The sequence below is a fragment of the Eleginops maclovinus genome, chromosome 13 (genome assembly GCF_036324505.1).
Source record: "Eleginops maclovinus isolate JMC-PN-2008 ecotype Puerto Natales chromosome 13, JC_Emac_rtc_rv5, whole genome shotgun sequence".
In the NCBI taxonomy this organism is placed as follows: Eukaryota; Metazoa; Chordata; class Actinopteri; order Perciformes; family Eleginopidae; genus Eleginops; species Eleginops maclovinus.
The window spans coordinates 15,435,818-15,453,590 of NC_086361.1; the positions used below are offsets into that span (position 1 = coordinate 15,435,818).

Below are 17,773 nucleotides of genomic sequence, written 5' to 3' on the forward strand. Positions count from 1 at the left end.
ATGTCGGGTTCTCAGACATCCCTCTGTCGTGGGATGTGAGGCAGTCGATAATCCCATGGAGGGAAACGGCTCAGAGTTGTTTCTACGGTAGAGGTAGCCTAGACAATCACTGATACTGCCCAAATCCTTAATCCATGTTGCCATCTGCTGTGTTCACACACTAACTGCACTTTCCGCTCTGTTTATCCTTAGCAGGCAAGTCAGTTGAGAGGGCTTGTGGAAACCAGATCCCTGTATGAAACTCCACCTCTCAAAGAGCTACAGTCATTTTCTTGAGATTTGAAAAAAGACGTCTGGGAACAATCGTGTCATTTTTTGCTCTCAGTATTGAAAGTAAAGCAAAAAAAGTTTCTTGTTTTAACTGTAGTTAATATTCCTGGTTCGTAGTCGTACTGCATGTAAAGTAAAGTTTGAAGTGAAGCTTGGATGATGATGTGGGAGTAAGAGAAGGAACTGTTTGATGAGAGCGAGGAGGAGGTGGCAGGGACCAGGGGAGCAGATAAAGGAGGGGGGAAGAGTGAGGCAGTGTGTTGGTCGGGGAACAAGGGAGGAGAGCAGAGATGAGCTGTTGCTATGGGAGGAGAAGAGGATGATGGGTGGGCTCTGCCAGCAGGCGTGGGCGGGGGAAGAAGATGGGGATGAGGGAGAAGTGTGTTTGTAGCACAGGGGGTTCTGGGATGAACAGAACTCTTGGTTATGTAACTGCTGTGTTTGGGTTTTTAATGAACCTCGCTCTTCCTGCTCACTGGCTACTGAGCTGTTACTGTTGGCAGGAGAAGCGCAGCATAAACACACACACATAAAAACTTCATTTCTCAAAGTCTCCTGCATAAAGAGACACACACAACACATTCATTTCAGGAATGAAAAGCCTCTGAGTGTGAGATTTATTCAAACTCAGTGAAGCAGAGTGTCTACTCTGGATTTTAGTTTTAATTTGTGTAAAGGTCTGTGTGTGTGTGTCTCGTGTCAGTCCGCACAGTTTCAGCTTTCTACACATTCACATGTCAGGGAGCTTGCATGTGATACTGAGGGGGGTTTCATGTAGGGTTAACTTTGTAATTAATTTTTCCACAACTTCCCTGGTGTGAACAGAGAGTGCTCAGAGCACAGCTGGAGGGCACGTGTGTGTAAGCATATATACATGTGTGTGTGCGTGTATGTGCATATGTGAACACAGGTATGGGATGCTTCAGTTCAGCCCGAATCCACCATGTCAATATTTACTCAGTATTCTGAGATTTGAAGAAAGGGAACTTGTTTCAATATTTATGGATGTGGTCTAACAAGAAATCCTCGCTCTCTTTCCAAACCTTCTGACTCTATGAAAGCGTGCGCGCACACACACACACACACACACACACACACACACACAAACACACACCCTCACACACGCAAAGGGTAAAATGTGCAGCTAAGTTGTGGAGTTTATTGATATTAGCGGATAGCGTTTATGGATATAACTGATTGAAAGTAATAGGCTAATATTGGTTGTGAAACAAAGCTGAAACATGGCTTGGAGAGCATCCATTGCTTTGATTCTCTGGTCTAGGGTGTTGATTTTGAGTTTGTTTTGACAAATACAACAAATAGACTTATGTTGGGTTTGGAGGAACAGATGACACGAGGGAGAGCCGCTGGAGGTAACAACTTACTGGGTAAAATGAATAGCTTAGTCTGTTCAAACGATGTGTAAACAAGAAGACTAACAGTGGAAGGCCCAGATTTGACTGAGATATATCACCATGTTGATCGTAAATATATTTGAGGAGAGTTGAGTACTTGTATAAAAATGCTAATGAAATCCAGTGTGGCAGGGATAAAAAAAGGTGTTTGTTTTAGACTTGTTTTCATTTACTCTAAGGGTCTGGCAGTACTATTGTGATGAATATTCTCTAAATGTAGCCCGCTGCAGTGGTCTGGCTGTTGGCAGTGAATAAGGACTTACAGGAACTTTCACTTTTTTAGTAAAAAAGCAAATATGCTCTGTCTTTATATTAAATTTATGTTTTGCTATTGGGAAAGGAAATGGTGAAGGACAAAAAGGGGAAGAGGAAAATAACCTTTTGGGCTTATAGTAAATGTGCTGAACTCATTTGTGTAGGTTCATCCATTTTGGATTGTGATAAGTTAGAAAATCCTTTTGATTTGACTTTTTAAATTATTGAGTAATACGACCATTAATTGATCGTTCTATAAAACGTCAGAAAAAAGTATTTTTAAAAAGCTTTTAACAATTTTTAAAAAATCAAACCCAAAGGCATATAATTAGATGTATCTATCGACTGAATATATACGAGTAAAACACATTTGAGAAACTGGAACCAGCACATTTGGGGTTTAGCTAAAGAATACATTTAGACTGTTTGTCAACATGATGAGGATTCATTTTCTGATTGTTGATCATTTCAGCACATTTAGTTAAAATAATGCCAACACTCACCAATCCAAGCTAATGTTGTGTTTTAATTCAAAATGTAATTCACAGTCAGTCGGACGAAACAAGACATTTTAAATATTTTTACACAGTAAAATATTCATTTGAATCATACAAATAAAATATAACCAGGCCTGCTCTAAAAGTGTTATTGGAACTGAGCATCTAGTATTGTTATAGTGTCTGTCGCACAGCAAATTTCAATTTTGTCAGTTCAAACTGATTTCAGGCTTTTAATTCTCCACAATCCACCAAGCAACTCGAATCCTGTGTAAACACCAGATGAAAAATGAGTTTCATGGTTCTGTGAAATGGTTCACAAATGCTGATGGATGCAAGGAAACCTCATCCAGCTCACTAATGTCCAGCCTGCCAACCAGACTGAGGTTACATAACGTGTGTGTGTGTTTGTGACTGTACTATTTATGTATGTGTGTTTCCACGGAATATGCTTATGATTGTGACTGTTGTGTCTCTTCTCTTATAAGCCCCGAGAGGAACCGCTGTCCAGGAATAACATCTCAACTCTTTCAACTCATGCCAATATCATACACACACACACACACACACACACACACACACACACACACACACACACACACACACACACACACACACACACACACACACACACACACACACACACACACACACACACACACACACACACACACTGTTGATTTTACAGCTTGTTCTGTAGGAAATCGGTCTGGCCAGTTACTGTACAGCCTGAGCCCCAATTCCTCTTCCCCTCCCAGACTTACCCCCTGAATTGCAGCTTGTTCAGGTCGTGTGTGTGGGTGGAGGTGTGTGTGGAGGAGGAGGAAGGGGAGGTGCGGAGGAATGCAGGGTTGGGTCGGGTGGAGCGGGATGTTGGAGGTAAAAGAGGGGTCTCTGTTTGGTGTGTATGTGGCTTCTATAGACAGATTAAAGATGTGTGTGTGTGTATTGATGAAAGTGTGTTTACTCCTCTGAGGCCAGCTGCCTACCTGACAGTGGAGAGGAAGATATGGGGAAATAGGAGGAAGGAATAGCTAAGAGTGGGATAGCTTCTTTTTTTTTAATGGTTGCAATAAGCAAATCTTAACCTTCTATCCTTCTCTGTTCTGTAGTCAATTTCATCTTAGAAAATATAAAAACAAAAGCTTTAAAAAACCACAAATAAAGTAATGAGTTGAAGAGTAGAAAGAAGTGATAGAAAAACACAAAATTGTACGTTTAATTCAGAAGCTGAACTGAGCTGAACTAAAGAGTCCAGGAATTGGCTTGTATATTTCAACTTATACAGAAATGCATGCTTATGCAAAAATGCACACACACCTCCCAACATGCATAGCAGCAGGAACACTGAGGCCTGTGTACGGTGGCTCTCCTTCACTTCCGCACCATAAATGTGTGTTTGCTATAAGAGGGAACACGGGGAGAAAAGAGGAATTCATGTTGCTGTTTATTTGAGCTTTTGGCCAAATCCAACCTGGGGCGGTTGCGTTGGCACACACCAAACCCCAGGCGCTCCTGTACCCCCCGCAACACACACATACTGTACACGCTCAGGTACTAGAGCACACACCCAACACACATTTTACTACTCACTCTGACATACACACATACCTGTCCATCCTAGCCATATCAAGGTGTGTTTGTCTTTCCTTGCCCACCATTTTAGGTCCTCCCAGAGCAGGTATTTCCCTCGCTTACCCACACACACACACACACACACACACACACACACACACACACACACACACACACACACACACACACACACACACACACACACACACACACATACTGCAGCTATAGAGGGGTGGGGGGGTGTCTAGGTGCTGAGTGTGTGAAGCACTTGCATTGATAACCTGCAGCTCAGAGTCACTCAGACTCACTTTGTGGCCGTCCCCTTCGACTCGAACTCCCTTCGTCTTGCTCTGTCTCCTTTCTGGCTCGCCACTCTAGGACTGTCTGCGGACACGCTCAGACCCCCGCATTAACTCGTCACCCCTCTGTCGCCATGACGCCTACCCCGCTGTTGTTCCTGCTGCTGCTCGGCCTCATGGGGGCTCGGGCCACCGTAGACCTCCGCACGGCCGCCGCCATGGGTAAGAAAGTTGACCTTTTAACCCTTAAAGTTGATTGTAACTCCAGCTGAAGACTCTCTGATGGTTTGATATCTGACATTAATACATCGGTAGTTATCTTAGCAAAAAAACTAATCTGAGGACAGTAAACCTCAAAATAGACATAGATATAAAATGATCAAGCTAAGTATATTTCTATTGAGGTAACGGCGTTTAAGAGGAATGTCCCTCTGGTCTGATTCCAGTCTTTTCCAAATAAGTGTGTATGATGTGTTTGAACTAGTTGTTGTAGATTGGCAAAAGTTCTCTAAAAGAAACACAATTGAAGGAGAAGAATTGAAAAAGTTTTTATTTAGCTTAATCATTTTACTGTAAAGATAGTCTGGATAATTGCAAAATATTCCTCCTGACAGTTAAAGTGATTTCTGTATTTCAAGTGTGTTTGAGTATTTAAGATTTGAAATGATTGGTCCGCCGGCGTTAAAGACTGCAGTGTTTTTTTGTATCGTTGCTGGGGGTTGGATGGTGTACGTGCACAGTTTGAATGACTTTTTTTAGGATGAAGTGTGGCAGTTGGAGCTGTGTTTGTGTGTGTGTGTGTGTGTGTGTGGAGGGGGGGGGGGGGGTTGTGATGTAGAAGTTTTTAAGCGAACCGAAGGGAGGCAGAGAGGTGAAGGGTGAGAAGGGAGATCAGTGATGTTACACAGACACTGGAAGTCTTAATGATTAATTTAACGTGGAAATCCAACACATCCTCTCTGAGTCTAAGTGTTTTATTACTATTAACAGACCGTCTTTGACACACGTGATAGCTCCCTCCATATGTTTGTAGCTGAACAGTCCTTCGTTTTGGACATATAATCAAAAACCCTTAAGATACACTTTTTCTTAGATATTTTTCTAAGCTTTCAAGCCACATTTAACCTTTTTCATGTATTTTGTTCCGTTGTCTGTCTATTAAAAAAGTATTGATCCTATTGTAATTCTTTATGTAGGCAGTATGAAGCAGGTGACTTCTAATGTATCTTTCTTTGGCCTGCATCCTTGTTTAATGCCACTTATTTCTCCATCTCTCCCTCCACCTTTGCCTCACTCCACCACTGCTGCCTCCCTGCAGCCTGTTTTTCTGATCCCTCCAACTTTCTCACCATCATCCAAAACTCCTCCCTCCCTTCCTCCCTCAATACATCCATTAGTCCTATGCTCCTCCCACACTTACAGGTGAAAAATGTGAGAATATGTATACACAATAATACCTTCTGTCTTCCTTTTTTGTCATATGTAGCGGCAGGTTTGTGCAAAACTCGGCCCACAGACATTGTATTCATCATCGACAGCAGTCGGAGCGTTCGCCCTTCAGAGTTTGAGCAGGTCAAGGTCTTCCTGGCTAAGGTCATCGAGGGGCTGGATGTTGGACCCAACGCCACCCGTGTGGGAGTTGTCAACTACGCCAGCCGCGTCAAAAACGAGGTATGGGGCTCTGCTAGCCTTCGCTAGCACCGAGCAAATTCTGTATTTATTGGTCATGTGATTTTATAACACTGACTTTGCTGTTATGCAATTGCAGGTGTCTCTGAAGACGCATCGCACCCATGCCGGTCTGATTAAAGCTGTGACGAAGATCGAGCCCCTTTCCACCGGAACAATGACCGGTCTGGCCATTACGTTTGCCCTGAACGTGGCCTTCAGCGAGAGCGAGGGTGCTCGCGTCAAATCTCCTGATATCAGCAAGGTCAAATGCATATTTACATGCATTCACACATGCAATTCAACATATTCCATCATTAGAATCACCTCTTTAAATATATTTTTTATATCATTTTATCTTCACAGGTTGCCATTATTGTGACAGACGGGCGGCCCCAGGACAATGTGAAGGAGGTGGCTCTACGTGCACGGGATGCCGGTATAGAGATTTTTGCCATTGGTGTGGGACGTGTGGACATGAACACCCTTAAGCAGATGGCCAGTGAGCCTCTGGATGACCATGTGGACTATGTTGAGAGCTACAGCGTCATCGAGAAGCTCACCACAAAGTTCAAGGAAGCCTTCTGTGGTAAGAAGAGATGGAGAAGACGGAAATACTTTCATTGTATAAAATTGAAGGAACAGATGTAGATAATTGGTGATGATTGATGGAAATAGACAAAGATGGTTAAAAATAATGACAGGGTGGGTCATCATCATTATCCTTCATCACTGTGGAAAGAGCTGCCCCCCTATTCTGAGGGTAAGGTGTCAGGACTGTCATCTTTTCATTCCTTGAAATGTTGTTCCCTCACTTTTGTCCTCAAAGACTGCAGTCTCAGGCGTACAAACTGATTGAATGCTCCCAGTGCAGGGGGGCACTAGGGAAGGAACAACCTTAAGGAATGAAATCACTCCTATTCTTCAGTCAAATCTCACATAGCCGAGGAACAAGCTGATCTCTCTTTAATTACCGATCCATTAGTGACAGTCATTAAACCTCTTATTAGAAATGCCCTTTTGGCGGTCTGCTGCAGTTTTGACTTCTGCCTTCCAGCCAATCATGCTGCAGATGTTTCATCCAAAGGCGGACCTGCATGATCACAGTGTTGGATTGTTATTGGACGAGCCTGCACCATTTAGAAACAGACAACAGATCTTGTTTAATTGAGGCTACTCCAATCTATTCCACCTGTTAGTTTTAAGGGTCCACTGGATACACGTGTCATTCACACTCACTCAAAATTATTGGCTGCGAGTCACAGTGGATCATTAAAACTCAATGCTAGATATTCCCGTTTTCAAACTGACATAGTTTCATTCTCTCCTCCTAACTCCAACCACCCCCCCGCCCTCTGTGTGTGTGTACGTGCGCCTGGACATATAACCTACTGTGTGTATGTGTGTTCTGCACGCACGCACACACAGTGTCGGACCTTTGTGCCACCGGGGATCATGACTGTGAGCAGGTATGCATCAGCTCCCCTGGATCATTCAAGTGTGCCTGCAAAGATGGCTTTACCCTAATGGACAATGGTCGCAGCTGCAGTGGTGAGTGGTTTTGTGTGTGTGTGTGTGTGTGTGTGTGTGTGTGTGTGTGTGTGTGTGTGTGTGTGTGTGTGTGTGTGTGTGTGTGTGTGTGTGTGTGTGTGTGTGTGTGTGTGTGTGTGTGTGTGTGTGTGTGTGTGTGTGTGTGTGTGTGTGTGTGTGTGTGTGTGTGTAGGTTTTTATCCAAGGGCGGTCCCTGTGCTCCCAGAGTAACATGCCCTGTTGTGTATCCGCCATCACCAGCTTGCAGCAATGCAGCGACAGATGTGGTGTTCCTGATCGACGGCTCTAAGAGCGTGCGTCCTGAGAATTTCGAACTGGTCAAGAAGTGGATCAACCAGATCATCGACAAACTGGATGTTTCTGAGACCAAGGCTCACGTTGGACTGGTTCAGTACTCCAGCTCCGTCAGACAGGCATGTGTCTGCATTTGCTATTTTAATGTCACCTCAAAATCTGCTTTCTTCTCTTCTGTATCAACGTCATGTTTTCTCTTTCCTCCCGCAGGAGTTCCCTCTGGGTCGCTTCAACAACAAGAAAGACCTGAAGGACGCTGTGAAGAAGATGGGCTACATGGAGAAGGGAACCATGACAGGCCAGGCTCTCCGTTATCTGACAGAAAACAGCTTCAGCGCCAGTCAGGGCGCCCGGCCTGGGGTCACCAAGGTGGGCATCGTCTTCACTGACGGACGCAGCCAGGACTACATTGGAGAGGCCGCCAAGAAGGCCAAGGATCAGGGTGAGAGGATGGTTTACTGCTCAAAGCATGTAATACAAGATGTAGTCCAATCCAACGCCTTTTACTGCAAAATGCTGTTTTCAGCAACTTAAATGCAATTCCATGTATAATACATATGAAAGTGTAATAAATAATTGGGTTTTAGACAAACAAAACTGGAATGGACATTTCTTAACTATTAATCAATGAATCTAGAACATAGTCCTCAGGTTGACTAATAATATAAATAACACTTAGATGCAGCTCAAGTCAGATGAGGAAAACCTATATGTGTTTATGTTTCAGGTTACAAGATGTACGCTGTTGGAGTGGGCAACGCAGTGGAGGATGAGCTGAAAGAGATTTCCTCTGTGCCGACTGGAGAGCACTACTTCTACACTGCCGACTTCAAGGCCATGGCCCAGATCGCCAAAAAACTGCAGATTAATATCTGTCAAGGTCACATATGATGAATAGATACAAACATTAAACATACTTGTGTTATTACAGGTCATTTCACTATACGTACTGCTACATTAGCTCATACCTTGTGCTTTCTTTCCAACAGAGGAGGACCCTTGCGAATGCGACTCCCTCGTAAAGTTCCAGAAGAAAGTAGAAGATGCCCTGCAGGCACTAACAAAAAAATATATCCTTTACAACGGCTGAAATGGTGTAAGAATATGAAGTTTGGCATTTCAATGCATTATATGTTTCGGTGTAGTTTGTCTTAATTGTTGGCGTCCTTGACCAAATATTACTAGACAGCATGTCAAAGAGGATTGCTTTGCTGGAGAACAAAATCGTCTAAGGACTCACATTCCACTCTGCACACACAACCACATACACACAAACAAACACACAATTTGTACTTCCTGTAAAATACTGAAGAGGATCCCGTGCGTGTGAACCCTGACCTCTGCTTGTATCCTGACCTCTCCCACACCACCTCTGCACCCTCATCTCTCGGTCTTACTTCTTACAACTTTGGGTCTCCTTGGACACAAAGCCCTGGTTGCCATGGAGACCACGCCTCTCTGTGTGCTTCGAAGGCCATCCTCCATAGCCAGCCTGTGTGTTTATTAATAAAAAACTTCCCTCATAGGGAAACGGTGACGGTACACTGAAGGGTTTTTCTTTGTGGCTGCCAATAATGAATTTTCCCTAAAACCCAAAGTCTGTGTCTCATCATCCGCACTTGTTTGTTTCTTTCCCTGTCTTTCCTCTCAAATCTGAAAGCTTACACTTTCTTTTCCCCCTCATATACTATTATATATGGTGTACATACATACATATAAACAGGTAAATTAATATAAGATATATGTCTGATCATAAGGGTACACCATTGATGTTTTTTTATTTTCCTAAATAAAGGTGATTCAGGAAGTACATGTGATAAATTGTGAAAATATTGTATGCAGACACACACAAAGCAATTCCTGCTTTTATTTCTATGGTCCAAAATATGGGCTCTGAGGACCACAAGGGCCTGGCAGGTGTTCACAGTAAATGGTCACCTATTTTAAATTAATTTCAACTGCAAACATTTACAACATAATGTAATGTAAGTCTACATTGAAGTATAAAAAAAGGACCAAATCAAAATAGGTTCCATACTCTACTTTGGATTTGTCAGCTTTGTGGTTAACAAAAGGTTTACTCTTGCAGTGAAGCTGTAGTGCATGTAGTGCTTCAATAAAAGTAATTCATTGTTTGGCTGACAAAATAATTTAGGTAGGCCTTGCTGAATTATATGATAAATGTTCTGCATTCAGTTGTATAGAAGAGAAAGCAAGTTTAAGACATTTCCCCAGGCTCTGGTAAGTATTATGCCCATTTTTAATATGGTTTGGACAGTTTTTCGACTGCATAATTGATTTTAAAAAAAGGATTAAAGATAAATGGGCAATACTATAATTGAAACTTTGTAACGTAAACTAGCATTATGCATAAAACACTACATTATATCATTTCCCAAATTCCTATTAGTTTTAGCATGTGGTAAGATTAAAAAAGATTCAAGATTCAAGGCTTTATTGTAATGACACAGTAGCTCCTAGGCTCCTCCAACAATGCAACCTTAATATAGATAGGACATCAAATAAATGAAACCAATACAAATAGTGAAGGAAATAACAGAATACAAATACCAACACCATGCAGATGCCTTTTATAATTACATAAAGCTAAGTAAAACTACTAAATCAACAGATTAAGTGTACGCCAGAAATCACCTCACACCATATGAAAGTAAGTCAAATGATTCAGAAATAAATACTGTATTTTCGAAGTCTTGAAGATCATTAGTGAAGTTGGCCACACCTCACAGTGACGTTGCATACGAGAAACGAAAGCTGTCTAACTTAAACAGCTGAATGAAGCCAGCGAGTGAAACCAGTCATCTGATCCTCGTGAAAGCTGATCCAAATTTTAAACTCACCGTAACTTCATTCTGGCAGTAAAAACACAAACAAAGTGGCGCACAGAGTTAATAATACCAAGGCGTCGTTAAGCCCTGTTAGAACAGCTACCAGCATCTGCTAACAGCAGCTAGGCTAGCTTAAGCGAGCTAACCGGCATACCGTCTTTACGGTCAGGTAGCCGGTCTATGAGTGCTTTTTGTCGGCGTTAATGATTGACGGAAGAGATGATTGCCCAGTGAGCCAACACAGGCTACTGACACCTCGAGTATCTGGCAGTTAAGGAGGACTACCCTTGCATTAAGCTAACGATAACGGTTGGGTTAACGGCTAAAGGTAGCTAGCAGGAACGTCAGGTAGCTCGGGGCTTCAACGGTCAAGTGATGGCCAGTAATCCCACAGCGGGCTCTACCTGCCAGGCTAAGGGGGATAACAAACCGGGATGGGGGTCCAGTTCTGGACGCTCAAGTCGCCACAGGTCCGAGTCAGAGTGCGATGGTGCCCCGACTGTCAAAAACTTAGCTCGGCTTTGCAGCAGGGACGAAGAGGAACGAGCAGCGGCTCTGGAGGAGCTCAGCCAAGGGGTGCTGTTGTGTTTGGGACTGGACCGGCGCGGTTCCGCACGTCTGACTGAACAAACACTGCTACACCTGCTCCGGTTGTCCCGGTCGTGCCCGCTGCAAGAGGTTCGGGGGAGAGCAACCAAGCTCCTGCGCACCGCTCAGGTAATGTTGGGGTACTAGTCTCAGTCTTTCTGATTTATAATGTCCTGTACAACATATCATACTATAGTTCATCCGCAGTGGGCCAACTTTTCCTAACAGGTATATTTTCACAGGCCGCAGATTGTTTATGAGCTTTCGCTTCTTATCATGAAACAACAAGATAATGCCAATGATTGATTATCAGTCGAAGCTGATCGGTAATATTTATCAGCTGATTGCCAGAGTTTGAAGTTTATCCCGATGCTTTACTTGAGTAAAAGTATCAATACATTATGTTAAAACAAAAACGTCATTGCAAGAATAAGTCCTGCATATAAAATCTCACTTAGGTACAAAGTACAAAAGTATTATGAGCTAAATAAAGTACAAATCCACTTGTGTCGTTTCTAGCGATGTATTTTGTTAAAAGTAGTTCAGTAAATGTATGTAGTTACTTCCCACCTCAGCTGATTACCAATTTTCTATGAGATTTCTGCATATTTCATCAGCCATTGCATCGCATGAGGTGATGCAAGACCGTGCTGCAGTGTACACAAACAAGCAGGCCAGACACGCCCCCTCTCGATGCCCTGAAAAACACACCAGACACCGATCCCTTTCCCAGCCCACTGTAAGCTTGTAGAAATACAAAAAAGTCTTACTGCGTTTGACGCACGGACAGTTTATGTGTCTTCTTTGCTGGAAATACTAAGCGGGGACTTTCTGGCGTGGTTCTTCCGATCATGTCGGTGAGTTTGATTTGAACGCATGCTTTGTGCAGATTTTATGATCTGCGAGTTATGCAACGGTCTCCAGTTACAGTACGTCAGTCAGCCTAGTCATGAATTAAGGGGTTGAAGCTGCAGGCAGCTATCCCCAGTTTCTTTTGAATAAGGTTTATAATATGTGTGATATCTGTATTATTGATGTATTCGGAGTCCTAGAGAGAACAACTATCCAACACTTCAGTTCAGTAGTTTGTTCCACTCTGATGTGAGGTAATGTACAAAATGTATACGAATACAGAAACTTAATGTATCTGTACCTCAGAATTCTTGAGTAATACTTGAGAAAATGTACTTAGTTACTTAACATAACTTGCAATCAGTCCTTAGTTCCAGCTTCTCTGCAGGTTTTGCTGGGTTTTTTGTCTCAGTGTATTTATGTTTTGGACTGTTGATCAGACCAACAGCAATTTGATGACATTTTTATCGGCTGTAGTAGATCAAAGCATAACATCATTGTCAGGTAAGTCAGAAATAAAATTGGTTGGCATTTCACTGATTTGATGCTCCTTTCTAGGAACAAGGTATTGAAGTACCTCGGGCTCTGGCATCGGGCCCAAGCGCATTCATTCCTGCGAAAGAGGTTTGTTACGCTTATATTTCATTTCCAAAAGAGAACTCTTGTCTGAATTGTTTTTGAGATTCATCTTTGTAAATGTTTATGAGGTCCCAGGAAATGGCCTTGTTTTTCTTCCTACAAGAGTAAATCCCAAGAAGCGTGGGGCAGTGTGTAAGATAAGATGAGATGAGATAAAGCTATATTAACCCCTTAGGGAAATTCATGTGTCGAAACGAAACAGTAATAAGAGCGAAAGACAGTAGCCTACACAAAGTAGAAAGTTGATCACATTTTTTGTCTCCCTTCAAGCCATATAATGTTAATTTTATTTGTATGACATGTGGTTTAACCATTTGCTAATATAAGCAGTGTAGCTCACTATTCTGCTGCAATACTGCACTGCCTGTTGCTTCATGTCATCATGAGAAGCAACAACAGAGATATATTGCAAATGCTGATGACTACAATTTCTAATTTCATATGTGACTCACTCCAAGTTGTCCACTGGAGGAAGTGGGAGTGTTATTTCTGCTTATTAAGGCTTATTTATTTCTAACTGAACAAGTAGCATTTTAAAGCGAACCATTGGCAGTAAGTCGTCAAGCATCGAAACAATATGATGTATATTTCATTGTAAACATATGTTTTGCTTTCCCTTCCTCTTCAGATTTTGAAAGAAGGTCCAGACCAGGACATCCTCATCGAATCTTTCCTTTCAATGGGTCGCGTCGACCACATCACCATGGTGATGGCGCTGCACCCTGCATATCTGAGCTGCTTTTTGAGGACCCAGCATGCCTTGTTGGAGATGGATGGCCCCTTGCCCCGTCACTGGCGACATTACATTGTTGTTATGGTAAGAAAACCTCAATATGTGATTATCAACTCGTGACACGTATCAGAGCACTAAGCTGACCCCCCTCCCCATGTACACTCATGAATATTAATGTGTTCCTATATCTTACACAGACAGAAAACATGTCAAATCAAAGGCTGCTTTTGAATATTATCTGTCATTTACAGAATTTTTTAACAAGGTCAGAAAAATGTGAAGGGCGTCTGTGAGTTTGACAGATAAGAACAATGAGTGGGTCTATCTCAACCTAAAGTGCTTTACAGCACATTGTAAAGCTGCGGACAGGAGGCTGTGGAGCGCGTCTCCTCTCCTCTCTGTGAGATAAAACCTCCTCTTATTACACCCCTAACTCTGAAGTCACTGTAGGACAAAAAGTATTCATCTGCTTCATGTGGTTTCAAAATCTATTAAACATGAATGGTAAAAATAGAACATGGCATAATTTGTATGACCCTCACAAAGCAGCTGCTGCTTCAACTGAACATCTGCAAAATGTTGTTGACAATTTTGCAATCAGCTGAATAAAATACGAGTCAGCAGGTTTTCAAAGCCATCTAAGGACAATGTGTCTTATGTCACTTACATCAGCTTGAGTTGTTCTCATTTTTTGTTGACTTAAGTCAAGAGATCCCCTTGACGACCGATAAACATGCCAAACATACACAACCGCACAATATAATAGAAAGTAATACGTTTGTTATTAATCAACTCTTTATAGATGCAAAATAGACTTGACAGGTTATTCTGTGCTTGAGGGGTATCCAGCTGCTGTATCATAGAGACACTAAAAAGGTCTGCCAAAGACTGCGATATTCATAAACATTTAATGACTGTCATCGTTTATGTAATCATCGCACTAGCTGCCCTCACAGAAACGACAGTCATTAGACTGAGAATAATCTTTGGTGGAGTCATTTAGTTGTGTTGCTTTAACCTCTGAGCCCTTTATATATTAATGCACATTGGCAGTTCTTATGCATTATGTAGTCATTCTACACAGACCAGTGATAGAGCGCGGTTGTTAATGGACGGTGCACCGTGTTTGACTCTGTTCCACAGGCGGCGGCGCGACACCACTGCTCGTACGCCGTGCAGCAACACAGTGCAGGCTTCCTGGAGTTCGGGGGGGAGGAGAGCTGGCTTAGCAGCCTCAAACAGGCGCCCACCAAACTCCGCAGCCTGCAAACACTCAACAGGCTGCTGGCACACAGACCCTGGCTCATCACACAGCAGCACGTACAGGTCAGCCCCGACACCCACTAACCACATGTTAATCTGCGATGCCCATTATTAAATATAACATTTGTGATGTGTCTTAGGCTTCCCTTTTTTTTGTGATATTGCATTAAAATAAATTATAAGATGTCCATTAATTGTATTCTCCTTTTTGTTGTGTGGTCATAACAGTTAGTTTACACTACAGCCATGCTAACAGCTTTTTGAGCCTGACTGTAGTTACACAGTGGTGCTAATGTAAGCATTTAATCTGTTAGATAGAGCTGTAAGGAATTGTTAAAAGCTTCATTCATAAAATTAACTTCAGAATTTATACTTTACATTCAAATGCTGTGCAAGGTTTCCATCACATGACTGTACTTTATTACAAAGTAATTGATCATCACAATCACTACAACTCATCCTGTGGGAAGCTACTGTATGAAACATCACTTAACCTCTGTCCTGCAGGAGCTGGTGTGTCCCGGAGCCTCGCCTCGCTGGTCATTGGCTGAACTCATACACGCCGTGGTGCTCATGGCTCATGCTCACTCCCTCTGTTCTTTTGTATGGGGCTGCGGCTTAAACCCTGAACCCGACCACATCGGAGGTTACACCTTCCAACTTCCCTCACCCAGTCACCCTCCTTGCAGCCCTCATAGCCCTGCTCATGAGGACGGCAGGCAAGAGGTTAGTGATTTTTTTCATCAGATGTCTGAAAGTTCTCAAGTTCAGAATTTCAACAAAACAAAGAAGTATGCGAGTGATTCCAGCGCTGTTTCCCAGTCACACCGGTTAGGTACAAGTGAAAGAAAGGTTGTCTGTTTATTTGACTGTGGGAAACAAAGTCCTAAAGTAAATTCCTGAAGCCCTACTCTCACATTTTCTCCTCCAGTTTGTTGATGGAGCGATGGAGGTGGAGGTGTTGATGCAGAGGATGGTGGAGCTGCAGCAGCAGCAGGAGGAGGAGTGCACACAGGAGGAGATGGTTACTCGCTTTGAGAGGGAGAGGAGCGAGAGCATACCGACCGGTACAGACACTCTTTATTCCACGCATTACTCCGTCACTTGATTGACATTTGTTTACTCACTGCTTCCTTTTAATTTGTTTATTTAAGCGGTGGTGCGAGGAGCGCCACCTGACCTGGTGCTGCGTCTGGTGGAGGATCAAGAGTTTAGATATGAGGACTTTGCACCCAAGGGAGAACAGTCACCAAACACCATGAGAGCCCAGGTAGCTTTCTGCATGTTCAAGTTGTTTATATTTATTTAACCATACTTTTTACAGTGTATTTAATTAGTTTGAGCCAAGTTCCATCAAGTGTTGGTTGATGTTGGCGTCTGATGTGTGCAGGATTATTCATGGGAGGACCACGGCTTCTCTCTCCTCAACAGACTACTGCCAGACATGGGCCAGCTCCTGGATGAAAAATTCCAGGTACACTTACCTTCGACCTTGTAGAAGCTAACACACAAACATTCATAAGCTGATTGTCAACCAAATGATAGAAATGTTTTACTTGGCATCTTGTTCTGTCTGTAGAATACTGTATACATTACTGTGTCTCATTATTTGAGCATATTACAAGTTTAAACAATGTCTTTGCAGGTTGTGAGCAACTTGACCTACAACAGAATGGCCATGCATGAAGATGTTGACACTCACACTCTGAGGAAAGCTCTGTGGAATTACATCCACTGTCTGTACGGGATACGGTAAGTACCACACACTGTTGGAAATCAAGAAGGTTTTTTCTGCTGTATTTTACTTATTTTTTTTATCACTGTAACTGTGCAGCTACGACGATTACGACTACGGCAGCGTGAATGTGCTGTTGGAGCGCTCGCTGAAGGTGTTTGTTAAGACCATGGCCTGTCACCCGGAGCAGACCACAGCACGGGTTTATCACGCATTCTGGAGACACTTCAGACACTCGGAAAAGGTACGTACGAGTTCAAACCCTCACCTGACCCGGCCTCTGGAGCCACAGTGAATCAATCATTTGACATTTTCACACATCATCTCTTCTGGTACCTCTGCGACAAAGAGTGAATCATTTGACATTTCAGCGTGTCCTTTCTTTTTTCTTTCTTTTTTTAAAAATGTCATTATTGAAGGGCGTTTTGAATTACAGACAGGACATTTGAGTGTGTCACCTACTAACGTGACATGACTTATTCCTTTTCTTTTGCTTTTTCTCGCAGGTTCATGCAAACCTAATAGTGATGGAAGCCCGGCTACAGGCAGCCCTACTTTATGTTTTACGAGCCATCACACACTACATGAGATGACGCTCTCTCTCGCTTTCACTCGTTTTGCAGATGCTGAGCCAGCTGTGACATACCACAGCCTAATGCATATTACACACACTCACACACACACCAAAACACACACAAACGCACACACTACAATGAATGTTTGTAAATGCATATCTTAAGTTTCAGTGTTAATGTTTTGAAGCTGCTTTGCGACTGGGATATCTGATATTTTAAAATTGTTACTTATTTTTGCACTGAAATCTATCAGGTTGTGTTTATCCACTTGAGCCTCAAGTGTTGTTGTGAATATCTTGCACATATTTCTGTCACATAAGACATATCGACAAGCTACTTGCTAGGTAGAATTAGGTCTGGTATAACTAAATCAGATTCTAGGGTTTGACATATCTGTTGAAGCTAATAATCATAGACATCAAGACTACTCATGCCTCAGTCCTCTATTTCAGCCCACAGAGGCTAAAATCAAAACAGACAAAATAGCTTGTATTTTCATATACAATAAACTTACTTTGTTATCAAACTGAAAATGATTGTATTGTGTCTGGACATCATGTTTTGGAAAAAAAATTCAACAAAACAAATACTCTCTGTATCTTTGTATTCTGATATGACAAGCCCTTAAATTGTGCACATGTTGCAGCAGGAGTTGCATTAACTCACCACAGGATGGAGACAAAGACTTAGAGAAGTGTGAAAATTGGCCACAGTT

General features: G+C 42.5%; 2 protein-coding genes across 3 annotated transcripts; both read left to right on the forward strand.

The window, feature by feature from the left end:
- The first annotated feature begins 4,312 nt into the window (after window positions 1-4,312).
- Window positions 4,313-8,914, forward strand: matn1 (matrilin 1). Its single transcript, XM_063898684.1, has 9 exons — window positions 4,313-4,533; window positions 5,798-5,982; window positions 6,080-6,244; window positions 6,346-6,568; window positions 7,408-7,530; window positions 7,771-7,943; window positions 8,035-8,266; window positions 8,552-8,704; window positions 8,814-8,914. Exons 1-9 carry the CDS (start codon window positions 4,446-4,448, stop codon window positions 8,912-8,914), a joined length of 1,443 nt encoding a protein of 480 aa, XP_063754754.1. The 5' UTR covers window positions 4,313-4,445.
- A 1,678-nt stretch (window positions 8,915-10,592) lies between these two features.
- On the forward strand, window positions 10,593-17,594 carry sesn2 (sestrin 2). 2 transcript variants are annotated; one of them, XM_063900015.1, is made up of 11 exons: window positions 10,593-11,390; window positions 12,672-12,737; window positions 13,381-13,569; window positions 14,629-14,811; window positions 15,256-15,474; window positions 15,680-15,815; window positions 15,903-16,018; window positions 16,139-16,222; window positions 16,394-16,500; window positions 16,583-16,727; window positions 16,990-17,594. In XM_063900015.1, the coding sequence occupies exons 1-11, from the start codon at window positions 11,049-11,051 to the stop codon at window positions 17,074-17,076; spliced, it is 1,674 nt and encodes a 557-aa protein (XP_063756085.1). In that variant the 5' UTR covers window positions 10,593-11,048; the 3' UTR covers window positions 17,077-17,594. The 2 variants fall into 2 exon arrangements, with proteins under 2 accessions (XP_063756085.1, XP_063756086.1); XM_063900016.1 differs by lacking the exon at window positions 10,593-11,390 and adding an exon at window positions 11,402-12,118.
- Window positions 17,595-17,773: the final 179 nt, after the last annotated feature.